Source organism: Chamaea fasciata, unplaced genomic scaffold, assembly GCF_029207755.1.
Source record: "Chamaea fasciata isolate MVZ Bird 193981 ecotype frontalis unplaced genomic scaffold, bChaFas1.0.hap1 SCAF_7, whole genome shotgun sequence".
In the NCBI taxonomy this organism is placed as follows: Eukaryota; Metazoa; Chordata; class Aves; order Passeriformes; family Sylviidae; genus Chamaea; species Chamaea fasciata.
The window spans coordinates 12,244,555-12,262,162 of NW_027094092.1; the positions used below are offsets into that span (position 1 = coordinate 12,244,555).

At 40.0% G+C, this 17,608-nt stretch overlaps 1 protein-coding gene across 1 annotated transcript; it reads right to left on the minus strand.

The window, feature by feature from the left end:
* Window positions 1–917: 917 nt before the first annotated feature.
* PSMA1 (proteasome 20S subunit alpha 1) lies at window positions 918–9,518 on the minus strand. The gene is given in 12 exon segments (XM_066187591.1): window positions 918–1,266; window positions 1,763–1,867; window positions 2,568–2,647; window positions 3,351–3,480; window positions 4,365–4,435; window positions 4,672–4,760; window positions 5,538–5,641; window positions 6,141–6,242; window positions 8,375–8,419; window positions 9,401–9,417; window positions 9,420–9,470; window positions 9,473–9,518. Coding segments are annotated over 12 exon segments (882 nt in total). The 5' UTR covers window positions 9,504–9,518; the 3' UTR covers window positions 918–1,209.
* Window positions 9,519–17,608: the final 8,090 nt, after the last annotated feature.

The following is a 17,608-nucleotide window of genomic DNA, read 5'->3' on the forward strand; positions in this document are numbered from 1 at the left end:
GAATGAAAATAAACTTAGGAAAAAATAAAAGCAGCTTTGTCTAGTGCTTAAAAACCAAATAAGCAGCTCTGACATTACTGTTTTGCTATTTCCATGACTGAACTATTTGTATGGATTCAAAACAGTATTTAAAGCCTGTTCAAAAGAGCACCATAATTTAAGTTTTAATTAATAAATATTAATAAATTATTAATCTGCAAGTTTCAGGCCTTTTTTTTTTTTTTTTAAGTACAGTGAGCAGGCTATGTGGGTTTACCCCAGAAGGTTGTTTCTTACCATTTGCAATGCAATCATTGGGGAGAATATTAGAATGCTCCAACAAAGAAAACAGAAAAGACTGAACTCATTTTGCTTAAAATACAGCATTGCACCCAGGAAGCACCAATTCACTGGGCTTCCCTGGCAGATGACCCTGAGGAAGTCACTGTTAGTCCCAAATATTGTGGCATTCAGCAGCAAGGCAGAGACTCCACAGTTCAGCTCAGGAGACCTGTAATGGGAACTTCTGGTGGAGTTTTGTTACTCCAGTTCAGCCCTCAGTAAGCTACAAACCCTGTTCTGCCTCAAGGCTGGTTGATGGCTCTAAAGAAACACAGAGTTCTAGAAGAGCTGGGGTTGATCAAATCACCCCCAAAAACCTGACCACAAGCTGATTGTCAGCTTTGTGCTTCTTCAGCCTCATAACCACAAATGCCTTTTCACAGCTGAAACAAGTTGACACAAGGAAATGCTGTTCCCTGTTAGTTCCATGACTATTTTATGGTGTTATAGGCATTTTAAGATCCTCTCAGTTCAATACAGTAAGCAAACCCTCCCTCTGACAAATGGTCAAACACACAACAGCACCTTGATGAGACACTGGTATTTGTGAATAGCTGTTTTTTCAGACTAAAAGAAAAAACAAACTCACAGGAGAGTCCAAGAAAGTGATTTATTTCCACTTGTCCTTAGGAGTTAAAGACAGTATCTTTTCTTTATAAAACAGTATCATGTACTATTTAGAAAATGATTACACCTTTCTTGTCCAAGCAGTGACACCCAGATATGTCCTCCTGTCTATCTTTTAAGGATAGGTGGGTTGGTTGGTTTCTTTCTTTACGAGCAATCCTCAGAATGTGGCGTCAGAAAGCATATATAGGTGAGGATAAAGTTACCAGCCAATGGATAAAGGTTCCTGGATAATCTTTAACAGAGGAACTCATTCACCACCTAGTGCTCCATCGGCTCCTCTGCCTTCTCCATAGATTCTTCAACAGGTGGAACCGGCTTAGAGAGAGAGGGAAAAGAAATATTTTAGGAAGGCAGAAGACAAGACTTGACAAATCAGCTTTGTCCCCACTGCAGCACCACGAGTGGTGAATGGAGCTCGTGTCAGCCAACAGCTCACAAATTACTGTTATCCCAATTCAGCACAAGCAGGACACAGTTGGTAATTAGGAGGCTATGGAGGCGTCTTGCAAAGGGCATGAGAAACATATGCAACCCCTTCTGTTGTAAAACAGTGAAAACTTGTACTTGATCAGAGATGTGGAAGGAAGATGACATTGGAACAGCCTGGCATAAATCCAGCATAAACTGATTTAATAAGCATCTGAGTTACCAGTTAAGATTATACAGTGTTCATATAGTAACTTAATATTTTAAAAATTGCCTTCCTGAAATTCTGCTACAGTAGTAGAGTTAAATTTACTTTAAACATAATAGATCATATCTAATTACTATCTTCCAACTAATCCTATTTATTCATATCTGAACCACTCACCTTTCTCTGTGGTCTCTCCTCAAGACCCTCTAGGAATGGTGCTACATCATCATCATCATAGATGGTGAACTCCATGTCTTTGCCCACAATTCCAATTGAAACATTCTGTCAAGCACAGGGTTGGAAGCAGTGAGAAGCATTTTCCTGCTATTAACCTTGGCTTTACAGCTTTCACTTACAAAAGCTATCATGTTTCAAAATCCTCTAAGTAAAGCCACTCAAGTGTTTCAATTTCTTTAATTCTGTTTTCTTTTTAATAACACACAGTTTCTCAAAACTGCCTATTTTCATCTCATTTTGAATTTCAGTATTTTAAGGCTTCTAAAAACCACGGTAAGCTAAGAATAAAAACCCATGAAAAATGGTAAATCATTGGATACGATTAGAATTCTCTTCTTCAGCAGTTCCTCAACTCATTGTCAAAAGTTTGTGCAGCTTTGTGATGCTGGATGCTCTATAAACTGTTGGTGCATTACCTTCACTCATTGGCCAGGTGAATTAGTGACTGAGCTCACAATGCAAAGCTGGGATTCTACAGCTGCAGGTAATGCATCTTAAACACTCATCGAAGTTTAAAATAGACTGAAGCCACCAGGGAAACAGCATCTTATTTAGTGAAAGCATCATTTTTGTGAATAAACTTAAATCTGAGATGAACACAGAACAGTACATAAACTGGGGACACGAAATGAAGATGATATTATCTACCAGTATTCACCTCCCAAGCTTCAGTGCCAGCCACACTTCACATGAATTTTGTCACAGTACTTTGAAGCAACAATGGCAAAGGAATCCTAGTCCTTACCTTGGTGGTTAGATCCTGTTCAGCAGGAAGAGTCTCTCTCAGGGCTCGCAGCCCATGTTTAACTAGCTCATTTAGATTACCTGAAAATGGAATCAGAAAAACATTGACAACTATATGGCATTACTTCTAGATACTCATTCCCTTTCTTCCTAGTCCTAGTTGACAACTACAAAATCAGCTTGGCCAACTTGACTCCCAGAGCTCCTCTCCTTTCTGAGCAGAGCTGGTTATAAAAGTTTTCCTTGAGAAATCAGCCTTCCCCTATATCTGAGGTCAAGTGCATCCATTTTTGACCCCTGCCTTGCTTTCAGTGATCTTCAAGTTTGTTTCCCTCAAGCAGGTATTCAATGGTTCCTCATTATCATCATCCCATACAAAAATAAATTCACCACTTTAAATGCAGCACCTAAATACTTGCCCTGACATACTAATCCTGCTCTGTTATGGAAACAATTACACTTTCCCTGGGTTAAAAAGGGCAGAGGCTTTTTACCTTTTTCACAGCTTTTCTGAGCACAGCTTCTCTTTCCAATAGATTATAAAGATAATGATGATTTTCATTAGGCAATCAATCTTTCCATTAGGCAATAAACATTCATGCTAAGACATGAAAATCTCAACCATATTCTCTACAAGTTTGTCTTCGTGCAGATTTACAGTCATGCCAAACTTGGCTCACAAAATTTATCTTCATCTCAGTAAATGCAAAAGGATGGAGTGACAGCAAGAAATACGCTGCAGAATTGATGAATACCAGCGGGTAGATAGAGTCCCATTACTCACAGTCAGTGAACTCAGTCATGTGCCTCTCCAAGTAAGTTCGTGCTGACTGTGAACGAGCACCAATGGACATGGCTTTGCAGTCAAAATAATTTGCAGAGGGACAAGTCTGGAAGATGTGAGGACCCATATCCTACAAAGAGAGAACACCCCCACAGAATGTCAAACAAATATAAAAATTCACACCAACTCTGCTGCTGGAGCATGAAATTTTCTAAAAGAGTTTTGCTTCATGGTACCTCACACCTACACGTGTGCACAGAAACATATTTTATATATATATTGCTGATCATATCACTGTTCTTACGCAATTCCTTCAAAACTGTTCTTTAAAAAACCACAACAATAATTTTAAAAAACCCAAAACCACCAAAACCATATTTTTCCCACTTTGTTCACCTGCAGCTTTTAAGTGGACAGGATGGCTGGCACAAAAAACTGTTTCTTTCTCTGTTCTACAAATTGCACTGTGCTTACAAAGGCTCCCTATTTCATGGCTTGCAGCAGGTATTTTACACACGTTCTGTCTTGTCTACAAAAAAGTAAAAACTTGCTGTAGACTAAACCATGCCATCCAAAATTTCAGGCAGTATCATAATTCCCTCCAACTATCCTCATGTCAACAGTCTTGAGGACAGAGATTCTCTGTGTGCTGCATTAAGCAAAATGTTGTTGCTAAACGAGTGAGAGAGCGGCCAGCGGTGATTTCCACGTCAATTTTTTTACTAGAAGTCTTTAAAATAACAGTTTGTAAGCATCTAAAATCAATAGCAAAATATTTACATTACTAAATCTCATTTTTGCTCCTTAAAATATTAAGTGTAGGTAGGATTAGCTATTAATTAACACTTCTGAGTTCTGTTTCAGGGTAAGACACAGAAAATTATTTCCTCATTCAGGGAATTTTGGTGCGTCTGCCTCTTCCATCTTTCCCTCTCAACATCTATTTGTTGCAGAAAATTTCCCTAAGCACATTTTCCTGCAGATCAGCAGCAGCAGCCAGAGCAGCTTACTCACATCATAGCCTGCGATGAGCAGTCCTACTCCATAGGGCCTCCTGCCGTAGCGCTGAGTTGGAATCTGGGTTTCTTAAGAAAGCTCAGGAAACAATCTCAAATTTACATGATAATTACCCAAGACTTTTCCAGAGATGGACCAAAATGCATCCTTACTGGATGTTCTCCAGAAGTATACATAAGCAGTGTGAACAAAGAAGAACTGTCCAAGAAACTTTTTCAATTTTTAAGCTGTGATAGATGAAAGTCATTCTATGAAGGACTAAAAAAACCATCAAAGTATAACAAGCGTAGAAATAAAAGGATACTGCTTCCAATTAGGGACACTAGGCGGGAAACTGGAAGAGGTCTATCAAACACAAATCTAGAATCCAAACACTCTTGACGCATGAAATTGCTAGGGAACAAAAATAAGAAAAGAAAAACATTTAAAAATTCAAGTAAGTGCATAGATCAAAGACACAATGAGGTTTTGTCTCAAGGCTTGTCTGTCAAGGTAAACAGTTTCGTTAAAGCTCTGCTCATTGAGAAAAAGGGTCAAAGGCTTTCCATGATTTCATTTCTACGTGACCTATCATTGTTATTGAGAAAGTTGACCACAGGTTTGATCAAGTGTAAACTGGGTATTTCAGCCATACAAATGGAAAGAAGGTAGAAGTTCACACATGCAACAGATGGATCCTCCTGGAAAAATGGCAAGGGTAAATGGCAACATTGCTTTGTGACACTGCAGCAATCAAAACTCATTTCAGAAATCCTTCCCACCCCTTCTGATCCAAGTTGCTAAAGGCAAGCCCGCTTGGAGCCCACACAAACAGCACTGTATGTGTTTAATAACTTTCTCAAATGTGTGTACACAGAAGCAGCTGCCAGAGGAAAAGAAGTGATGGAAATTCTCAGACTGCTTGGAAACCCTATCACACTGAGGAAAAACCAGACAGGACTATTTTACTTGTAACAAAACCAAAGAGCAGAATTTTAGGCCAAACAAATGAGATTTCTGCCAACTAGTTAAAAACCTGCCAGAATTTCATGCTGAGGTCTTTGGCGTAATACAACAAAGCAACAACTCAAGACTAATCCTTAGCCAAGCAGAAAATGTCATTTGCAATAGTCTGAATGAACTTTCCCTCATTATTGCAGCACTGTGTGTGTTAACAAGCAGGATACTCACCACAAGAGTCTTGCATCAGCAGTGAGTCCAGCAATTGAGATACCAATATGGTTGTCAACGTACAGGATCTTTTTCTGATGAGCTGCCAGCTCAGACTGTGCTCTCTGTGCATAAAAGGAGAAAGCAGTGTGGCAAACTGAACAGTCTGCTAAGCACTGTGGAGAAATCTGCTAACATTTATAGTGAGAGCTGAGTATGTTCATGAGACAATGAAAAAAAAATTAAATTTATAAACTTGCAACAGAAGACAAGAAAAACCTAATTCCACTTCAGTTCTCTCAGAACAAAAGAAAGAAGAGACACTCACTCAAGTTTTGTGAAAAGAAAGGAATAGATTTACTGCTTAATAGCTAATGAAAAGAAGAAAAAAAAAAAAGAGGAACGCATCTGTTAAAGGAAAAGAATCTTCCATTCATTTCCTTCACCATTTTGTGAAGATCTGCTTTGCAAAGGTACTGGAAATGTTTCAATACTCAAGCAAAAGGAATCCAACACTGCATTTACAATTCATGTCTAAGTACAGACTGCACAAAACTAACTTGCCAAACCAAAACTTTCCTACAAACATTATTGTCCCCACTGAGCCCAAAGGTTAGAAGTTACCTTGAGAGCCACCAGGACAGCGTGTGTTTTCGACTTCAGCCCCACAGTAGCTGAGCCTTGTTTCACAGCTTCCATGGCATATTCTATCTGATGAATTCGGCCCTGCAAAACCAAGTTGAAGGTCATCAATCACTCTCCAGTTAATCCTCTGAATCAGCTCCCAATGGGTTTGCATTTTCAGACCTTTGATTCCCCACTCCAACAGGGACACTGACTGCATAACAGGTTAAATCAGGATGTGATACAAAGACAGACAGAACTTCCAGCTGAAGTTGGACACTTAACTTTCAATCGGCTTTGCTAAAGAAGTGAGTCTTACACAACCGTTGTGTCCCTCAGCAGCCATCCCCAATAACTCCTGAACAAGTTATTGGCCAACTGCAGCCAAGTCTGAAACAGGAGTAGAGGTCTCAAAGAAAATACTCTGCAGAGGTGACCAGGAGTTTTAATGTCCATTTAACAGAACCACTGAGGGTTTTCCCATTTTCAGCACTCCAGCCCATGTCAGACAGCCAACACGGGCACTGCTATCCTGCAGGCACAGACACCCCGGAGCTGCATCCCACCAGCAGGGAAGGAGTGGAATGCAGTAGCTGTTATGGTGAATGTGCAAGGGATGATCTACAGGATACCACCTTCCCATAGGCTGTTGGGGACTTCTGGCATAAGGTTCTTCATCTAAGTCTACTAGAAAGACCCTAATGCCGAATTTCATCCCCTGTTATGATTGGAATTTCAATAACATAGGATATTTCCTGCCCATGAGCAGCACTGAATTGCTGTGACCCATCCAACATGGATTTGTCAGCTGTCAGGAACAACATGCAAGACTGTGAAAATGTGAAGCCACTTTGAGTTTTTAAATCTCCTATTTCCTTTTCTTTACTACCACGTTTATCTCCCAATAAAGTATGACTTGTTCCTGTATTAACAGTGCCAAAAGCTCTTATGGCTTCACATCACTGTCTCGCCTACAAGAATGGATGGAGCAGTAATTGCAGCACAGTAGCAATTTTAAATGTCTTTTTTTAGAAAAAATATCAACACAATTAACATTTGCAAGGCAATTTAAGAAAAACATAGAAACACATGCTGTTGATGATTTTGCAGTATCTGCTAAAAGTCTCAAGATAATGTTACAGTTCTAAAAGTAACTTTGGAAATAACAGATAAGATAAAAAAATTGAAGTTTGTGATACAGAATCTGCCAGAGAAACACAACCACTAAAAATGATGAAAACAGTTCAAAGGCACCTACACCTATCATGGTATTGACTGAAAAAAAAAAGGGAAACATTCAAGGTTGTCTTCATGGAGAATGGAAAGAACAGAACACTTTGTTGCACTGTATGAAAAATCTATCTCACCTGCAATACCTCTACATGATGAAGAATTTCAGTAGCCATAAAACCCCACAAAGTAACAATATGTTAGCTTTATACTAATACAATTTGTTACTTGCAGTCTAAACAAATCTCTAGTTTTACTGAATATATAAACGAATCTTTTCCCAAAGCTCTGGTTTTCTTTAAGTATCCTGTCTTAAAATGTCCATAGTGAGAGAAGAGGCAATACTAAATACCTTAGCTGATGGTGGCTTTCAAAATTCCAGAATATTTATTTTCAACACAATCTGTGTAAGTTTCAGAACACACAATGTATGTTTTCAGTAACAACACACAGTGTGAAATTGATTCTCAGGTAATAAAATTTCAAATTCAAATGCAAATCTCACTTGAATCTCCTAATTATGAACTAAATAGTTCCTTTCCCCTATTATCTAGTGGACAGAAGAGAGAAAGACCCTGCAATGGCCTAGCATTGGGGAGATTGAAACTGTTTCATGCTTTGTGTACCAACTTACTGTAGCTCTATAAACAGATCAGAGTTATGGAATTGTTTGGGCTGGAAGGGACCTTTACAAATCATCTAGTCCAACCACCCAGAGATGACAGCATCTCTTTTGTACCTCACAGGTACATTTAGAAAGCAACTGCCTTAAACACCTGGAGGGGACAAGGCCCAGGCAAGCACCACTCAGGCTCATACACCAGCAGACAGGGATGTGCTGAGGGCTTCCTGGACACCTACAGGCTACAAAGGAGTGGGGAGCAGTCTGCAGGAAGCTTCAGGCACCTGAACATAACCTTTATGACTGTAATACCACTGCTGTGAGGTGGAGAAAAACCCAAAATGCAAGTTAAAACCCGAGATCATGTGTATAAAGATTTTACCTGCGGGCTCCAAACCGTGACATCATTGTCATACTGGTTGCGAAACTGGAATGAACAAAAGAAAACTCATTAGTATCCCTAATAAGCTAAGAGAGTGTTCCTGAAGGAAGTCTTGGTTGTTTCTACAGAATCTCAGCACTAAAGAATCCCAGAATTACTAAGATTGGAAAAATCTTTGATACATTGAATCCAATTTACGGCTGAACACTACACTGATAACTAGAGCATGGCACTGAGAGCCATATTCATTCTCCCTAAACGCCTTAAGGGATGGTGAATCCACCACCTCTCTGGGCATTCCATTCCAATAATCACCCTTTCTGCGAGTAACTTCTTACTTTTTAAAATTCCTTTTGTCAAACTGTTAGCTGGAAAGGACCTCTGGAGATCATCCAGTCCAACCGCCCCGCCAAGGCAGGGTCACAGGAGAAGCGACACAGGGACACATCCAGGTGGGTTTGAATGTCTGCAGAGAGGGCGACCCCATGATCTCCCTGGGCAGCTGTCCCTGTGCTCTGACACCCTCAGTGTAACCAAGTTTTTCCACATGTTGAGTTGAAACTTCTTTTGTTTCGGTTTACGGCCACCGCTCCTTGTCCTGCTCCTGGGAACCACTGAAAAGAGCCTGGCACCATCCCCTTAGCCACCACTGAGATATCTGTACGCACTGACGAGATCCTCTCTCAGCCTTCTCTCCTCCAGCCTGAACAGGCCCAGCTCCCGCAGTGTCCTCATAAGAGAGATGCTCCAGATCCCCGGAGAGATATTTACACGGATCCCCAGAGGGGCTCGGAAGTCTCTGTCCCAGGACCGAAGCAGGGCCCGCTCCCCGCTCCCATTTGTTTCCACGCCGGCAGCGAGGCCCAGTCCCGCCCGCGGCCCCGCGTGGCCCGGGAACTGCTTACTCACGGGCCCGCTCCCTCCCGCCCGCTCTCCCGGCTCCCCGGTGCCGGCTGGGCAGGCCGGGCGGGCGGCGGGGGTGCCGTGTCCCGGGCCGTGTCCCCGTCCCGCCCCGGCGCCCCTCACCATTCTCCTGCTTCCCGGCGGCGGCGGCAACTCCGGGCGGCGCGGGGCAGCGAGCGCTCCGGGATGGGAGCGGGCAGGCGGCGCCAGTGGCGCACCGAGTCATCGATGGGCCGCGCCTGCGCGCTGCCGCTCAGGGGAGGTGGCTCATTAAACGCCGATTTAAACGACCTAATTTGTTTTGGTTTGTTTTTTTTTCTTTTTAAGCTTTCTGATGAATTAAAAAAAAAAAAGTTTATTTGGTTGGGAAACGACTTCCTTTCCTCACGGTTTTTGTGTGGGAACAGGAAATATAAACATTTTATTAAGCGAGCTGAACAGCTTTCAGGTCTCACGGAGCGTGCAGTAAATATTCCCGCAGCCTCTCCTCGAATGCCATTCCCAATAACTTCCTACAGCAATAAGGGACTCCCTAAAGCTCCATTTATTCCGCCTACGGTAACAGAACAACACACAGACATTTCCTCTCATTTTGGCAAAACCCCTTTAGTTTTGATAGAGCGCTAAACCACGCCAAGACTCCCCATTGTTCTGTTTTTGTACAGCGAGCAGTGTCAGCAGCCGCGATTTTAGCGATAAAAAGGCAGGGTTGTAAAACTTCGTGGAGAATATTGGTAATAGCTGCATTGATGAAGGAGCTTTTGGAAGCCGCATGAACTGTTGTGGGTTTATAAAATAACAACTGAAGTGTTTTTCCGAGTAACCTTTTCCCCTTTCTTCGATGGATAGAACAAAACCTAGTCGCACCCGAACTCACCAGATGTCCAGCTATTAAAAATTTATTCCAAAGCGAAGGGGTTGGGGTCACGTGGCAGCAGGAAGGGTGGCAGGGGACGGAGTTCCTGCTGCTGCAGGGCTGCACAAATGTTCCCTATTCCCGAGGCAGCAGTACAAGAGGAGGCCGGAGGCAGGAATAATCTCTAGAACGAAAAAATGCTTACCCTGGGAGGAAGTCATTCACTTCCTTCTGGATGCTCCTTCTTGCCCTTTAGGCGCAGGACGAGACCTCTACAGGCAGGGCTAAAGCCGGAGGGTTGGAGGTGTATTTCTGGTTTCATCTCAGTGTTAAAGAGCACCCAGCCTATTCCTCATCGAAGTGTTTGAGCCGAGGGTGTAATGTGCCGATTCAGAAGGTGAAAAACGCAAAATCAACAAGGCAAAATCAAATAGCTGTTTTTCAGATAATAACGATATCACACCAGAAAGGAAGCATTTTGCATATATTACAAATTTAATTGCAGAGCGAAAAAGTGAATGACGAGCAGCAATCAATATATTTCATCAAGACATCACAATATATAAGAGCACAAAATTGAAAAGTAAAGCTAAAATTAACCTTACATTTAAATGAACTACTTATTAAAAAATCTAAGTTAGGAGAGAATAGTATTTTCTCCTTTTTAGATTCACAGTTGGCAATCTGATAACCAGGATGACTTCAGAGCAATGAATACACAATCGGTAGCTCTATGAAAACAAGTTCAGTGCTCAGTAATGTACAAGTTAAATGTAAGGAATGCTTAGGAAGGGGAACAAAACATAAAGCATTGCTGTGCCACTGTATAAATCCATACTGTGTCTGACACTGTTGAACACTGGCCATGACTCTTGTTTCCCACCTTGAAATGTTGTGGCACTGGGAAAAGTAGGAAGAAGGATTCAAATTATGGAATAGCTTCATATAAAGGATGAGAGTAAGGAGTGGAAGTCCTCAGTCTAAATAACAGATAAGCGAGGAAAGGCTTTGAACTCCTGCCAAATGACAGCTGGCACAGAGATGCTGAATAGATACAATGCTTCTCTCTGCCCTGCAGCTCTGGTACGAGGTGTCATTAAAAGCAGCAGGTTCAAGCCAAGCCAAGGGGGTACTTCTGAGTCATGTCATACCTGTGCTGTGGAAACCTCTGCCTCTGAACACATCGTGGTCTTTTGGTCACGTATTGAGAGAGCAACTGGACAAATTCACAGACTAAACAACCTTCCGAGCCACCAATGCTGCTGCTACAATGTTTGAGCTAAGTACAGCAGTGAAAGCATAGCTAACCTAAAACACGCATATACAGTCTCAAGAGAAACTAATGAGCCTGTTTTATTCTATGCTGTGTTTCCAGCAGAGTTATAAACAGCATCTGACATCTGAGCGATGACAGGCATTGCTCTGCAGAGATTAATGTACAGCAACTGAAAGGCAAGGCCATTATGCCTCCGCTTCTGCTGATTCACGGGAGGAAACAACATTCCTGCGAGTCCCCTTTTGGGATTCCACTCACCATCAGCCCACATTAACCCTTGTGTGCTATGCTCCTGTAGTTAGATGGAGTTTTTTGGCAGCAGATTGGCTCCTCTGAGGTCAGTGGCAGCACTCTGGGAGCACTCCCAGGGGCTGCACAATGTGCTGCTTAGGCACAGCAGACTGCCAAAGAAGAAGGAAGAAAATTGCTGTGCCAGAATAAGAGAGACTTGAATGAAGGCAGCGCCTCCATCCCCTTGGAGAAAGGGGAAGGATAGATCCCAGAGAGCTCACAGAGCCACTCCTGTCAGATGGACAAGTGGTTGCCCACAAATAGCAGTGCTGTCATAATGCGTTCAGGACTGAGCATTTTGACTAAGTTATTTTGAGAACTGTCTTACTGCCTTGACAGTGTGAACACTCCATATTTGGATTTAATACAGGTAAGAGATTTCCTTCATTAATAGATATATGGTGGCAAGGCTACTTAATTAGAAGCCTTGGTGTATGACATGTGTAATATTTGATGACATTTTCATCAAGTAGGTTAAGGCTAAAAATAAAAATTTGACAGCTGCTATAAATGTACATACTTGTCTTTAGAATAATTTAAAGATGATTTCAGAAGTTCTTACAAGGAAAAAAAAATCTATAATTTTGTATTAATTTTGTAAATAGGAAAAAAAATCTCCATATAAATTATACCAGATTTCTTTCCTTTTTTTTTGCTGGCACGTTAGTAGAGGTGCAGACATTTCAGTCTCTATGGCAAACTTGCATTCATATTGCCAAAGGCACTTTTTACCATTTTTAAACGGTAAAATTTACTGACCATTTTAAATCACTGCAATATTTTGTCACGAAAGATGTTAACTACACTCTTTTTAAAGTCTACTCCTAACTTTTTTTAATCCATAGCTTTTGTGGGCTGACGTCAGTTGACCTTTTCAGGACAGGCCTACAGGGCAACTAACCTTGCTTGGTCATCAAAGCTGGCTAGGAAAGACCAGCCAATGCTGAAAGCAGGCTTAAATAATCCCTGTGGAAAGAGCACTGCAGGAAAGAGTCTGGCTTTTTATGTCCAGTTCTGGAATAAACAAGGGCACAAGGTTCAACACAGCAGACCTGTTGTAGCATATCCTGGTCATAGTTTTCATTTGTAGGTTCTTGTTTGAATAGAACAAAAAATATATTTAGAGATAAATTTAGATGGATATTATTGCTAGTTATTTCTAGGACCTGAAATTCATTTCTTCACTCTGAGTGAGGAAGAGTTTCTGTGTAATAGGCTTTTATTGTACAAGAAAAATGTGTTTTGAGCTGTAAATTGCTTGCTAGCCTAGAAGTAATGATTTAAACAGCATACATAGGATTGTCTGAGTCATCAAAATAAAAATGTAGAATTATTATCATAATTTATGGAGAATTATGAAAGATATTGTTGCAGTTATCAGAAAATCTGCTAAGCTTTTCATTTCAATGAAAAAGAATGGCAGTTATTAAGTTTCTGTGGATAAAAGATCCATTTCAGTGGACATATAGCTGCATAAGCTCTTTCAAATATATTAACTGCTCAGTTGATTCATATTGTTGGAACTATTTTTTGAGTATAGCTGAATCAAAACCAAAGCATCATCAAACTTTCAGCAGTGGATATATAACATTTTGAGACAGAATGGTGAACAGATTCACGAATAAATTCACCATCTTAGTTAGGTTCAAAATTTCTCCCTATGAAAGAGTCATCACAGATAGGAAATAACAGCATGGCACAGAAATAAAGCCATGAGACCACTAATGGATCCCATTTCCTTACCACCGACACTGTTGTCATATTAAATTAATGACTAGACAAAGTATTACCTTCTTACTTATGCATTTATATGCCATAAATATTTTACAATGAGTGCTCATATGTAGATCACACAATAAAATGTTCCCAATATTTTTGCCACATCCACTATTGCCAAAAATTTCTGCTTGAAAAATGGAAAGACATTCACATACAGAAACAAATTTTCCAGAGGATATTAAACTGAAAGAAAAAAAAATAAAGAAAGAGAAAAGAGATTGAAAAGGCCCTAGGAATGACATTCTATCCATGGCAAAGCCGTAAGGATTTATGTGACACTCCTCTTTACAGGCATTTTCAAGTTCTGTGGGAGAGTTAAACATTGTAATAGTCAGTTACTGTTTAGGCAGTGGTTCTGGTATTTGTAGACCACATTTTTTAAAAAGTGACTCAGCCTATTCTTACTGTGGATTCAGTTTTTGATTAGGAAGGACAACAATAGAGAATTAATATGGAGGAAAAATAGATGTTTGAGTAGACTTTAATCTTAAAAATCCTGCTGTCATCAGCCAGTTTTTTTTTTTTTTTTACTTTTTGCCAAGCTCTTAATTTTGCTACATGGATTTTAACAGCTTTGCTGTCATGCACATCCCAGTTTTCATAGAATAAATTTTGTTTGGCACTGTCATCCTTATTGCACGTATTCCTAAACTAACAACAATGCAAGCAGAAATTTAAGCCTGTCCTGACAAATGTGAGAGAGCTTCTGGCACTGCTGTGTCCGTTGTCTGCGATAATTCTGACAGATCATGGAGCTCAGACACTGCATCACACATGCTTAAATTATGAAAAAATTCCATTGATGTAAGGATAATTCTAAATCCAGAGTATTTGGCGCAACCCTTGGCTTCTATGCCTGGTCCCTGGAAGGATTCAGTGATGGGCCAAAAGGGTTCTAAATTAATTCCAGACCACCTTGATGTAACGCTGCCTTGAATGTAGTGAGTATCTAAAAGCCTCTGCATTAGTTATTAGCATATCACTGTAGAGTCACACATCTGCACGTCTGGTTTTGATTTTAAGAAGTATGTATCAAATAAATCTGTGACTACAGATGTCTCATTCACAGCAGATTCCATGGCACAAAAATATTTTTAAGCTGTGTTTATCACATCATTAAGCGAACGGGAATAATGATTATTCTGACAAAAGTTGTTACCAAATGAAAGGTTTATACTTGGAGCATAGAAATTTAAATAAAAAATTAAAAAAAAGAATAGGCTGTGAGATCAGAAGACGGTTCCTGCATTTATATATACCCTTTCAACTGTGTTATAACACTTAATAAACACAAGGAAGATGTTTTCCAGGTTGGAAATTGAATACATGCCTTAGGATTTTGAAGGGACCAATGACAGAGGCTACCAATTTTTTGTTATGCAATTTGAAATGCATTATGGCAATACAATTACCACAAAGCCCTGGACACCTTCTTGCCTCACAGTGAGAAGTGAACATGAATGGATTTGAATTTCTTTTTGTATTGCACAAAATCACATGGGTGAAAGTTACAAAATAATCTCCTCTCAAACAGAACACTCCTTTTATCAAATTCTGTATTCTCCCTATTACCTTTACACAATACTCAGCATGTTATTTGTATTAATTTCAGACAAAAATACTCTTTTTACCACTAAAGCAAAACATGAAGTTAATTTGTTTAGGATCTTATCCAGAAAATCACTTATACAATGTAATTTGAAGTATTCCCTGGTGCCGCTTCCTATCAATAATAACCAAGCTTCCATACCACCTGTATGTAGCTTGCCTTTTCATATTGTAGCTTTCTTCTGAAATATGCAAATCAGACTCATTAATCATTTCTTCAGAATATATTCAACCTGGATTTTAAAATCCAGTTTCTGGGTTACACTCTTTAGAGCATTACCAATGGTTTTTGTTTTGTTTTGTTGTTTTGTTTTTGTTTTTTCTTTTGGACTTACCTACTTCAGATAGCCACAGTTTTACTTAGATCTTGAATATGTAGTTGGTACTGCCAAATTTAAAACAAATTAGGAAAGTATTTAAATATATTTTATTTCCGCTTTTATTGAAAGCTGGCAATGATTCATGATTGAGACTCCAAATTCCACGTCATAACATCTGCCCAGTGAGTTTGAAGGATTGATCTAGATACTGAGTATCACCCTCCACCAACATACTAGTGAATGGTCTTCTGGGTTTTTAGCCTAAATCTGATTAGCCACAAAGAAGGAAAGAAATTTTAAAATATGTCAGTAATTGACACTATAACAGCTTCATTATGCACATTTGTATTTTTACAAAGTTTTTAGCAATACAGCATTGTGCAGCTGTAGTATACCAGTAAAATGACAGCAGTACTTCATTCTTAGGAAGGTTTTACCTCTCCTTTAGCAGACTTTTGAGCATTGGTTAGAAACTGACCAACTTTCTCTGGTTTCTAGCCAGGGGTGAATTCATTATACACTGCAAAGTGAAGTGAATGTGAATTTCAGAGAATGTTTCTCAGCTCAGGAAATGCCATTTCTTAATCTGCACTGCTGCATAAGCATTATCACCATCTTAAGGTCTTTTATTGAAATAATTGGTAACTTTTTTAACATATCTCTATCTTTGCATGTGTTCTTCCATACTTTTTCTTTCTTAATGCATACTTTTCTAAGATTAGGCTGGGTTATGAAGGATCTGTGATGAACATTCACAAGTGCTTCAAAGTTGAAGTGACATTTCTAACAACTCCAAAATGCTGAGAAACAGAAGAAACAACTATGATATTCAAAACCTACTTGAAAACTAGCAGATAAAGGAGAAAAATATATTAACAAATCCTTCAAGATACAATTACTATTGTAGCAACAAAAGCAAGGAGGGTACTAGCCTGGAAGTGCAGCATTAGAAGAGCAGTCAAATCGATTGAGCTGATAGAGGAATCCAGCACCATCCAGGAAAAAGACCAGAATTTCTGACAAGGAGGACATGGAAAAGAAAGTGGTCTTTTCTGTGTGTCCCATAGAAAATTAAGTCTACTCGGCCAAATACATTTGGCTTTTACTTGTTCTTCTATTAATTATGGCATTTCTCTGAAGAGAAAAAAAAAATCACTCTGGGCAGAAAAAAAAAAAAAAAAGGGGGGGGGGGACATTAATACATTTGTCTCCTTTAACAATTGATTACAAAAGAGTCTGGAAGCCACTCCGGAGTGAAAAACTGGCATTTCCTATTCACATCCATGGGAAGGGTAGGTCTTGGTTAACCACATTCTGTCGCCCTGATTCTTTAGCCTTCTGATGACTGTTTACATATTTCTAGTGGAGTCTCTCACGAATGTAACACAAACAAGTAAATTGTTTTCATTCCAGTCTGTGATGGACTGGTGAACTGACCACTAGGGTCAGAAAAGTGTTCCTCTCATCTACCAATCCTTGACCAAACTCCAAATCTTATTTAAATAGCAAATGATAATAAACTCTCTCTTTCTCTGCTCACCTCTGAACCTGAGTGAGTGTGGTTCTTTCATGTCCCTACCGGTGACAACATTCCTTGTAGAAAAGTCTCAAGAACATTGGCATGGACTTCCTGCATGTGATATGGATGCTTGACTGACCTAATCTGTTTCCCAGCTCATTCAAGAACCCTGGCAGATTGCTAACAAATGAATCTGATACCTGATATATTTACTTCTGGAGAGGACAGCATACCTCCTTCCCATCTCAAGTCTCTCAAGCACAACTTCTAGCCAAGGAAGCAAGAGTCTGCTACAAAGACCTGTGAGACTGGGTATTTAGAAGAACATCCCAATAATAAAGTTCCTCAGACTCAGCCATGAAAAAGTCTATACTGCAAAAAAAGATAAAACTTGGCTAAACAACCAGTGGAGGAGTAAGTAAATTTCCTATCACTTCTGCATGCTTTGGGTATGATGTTCCAACTCACTCCCCTTTGTGGACTGCAATGTTCCTTTGGAAAGGATGCTCAAGAATCTTCTTTATAATGACTTTCTTCTTCTTGGGAACATGGAAGCCAAGAAAATTGCCTAAGAAATCAGGGAGCAGTGAAAGCACAGACTGCTGTGCCTGCTGTGTCAAGTGAGGCTTGCAGGATTGTTCTAGATGATATATGACCCTCAATAATTGAAGTGTCAAACTTC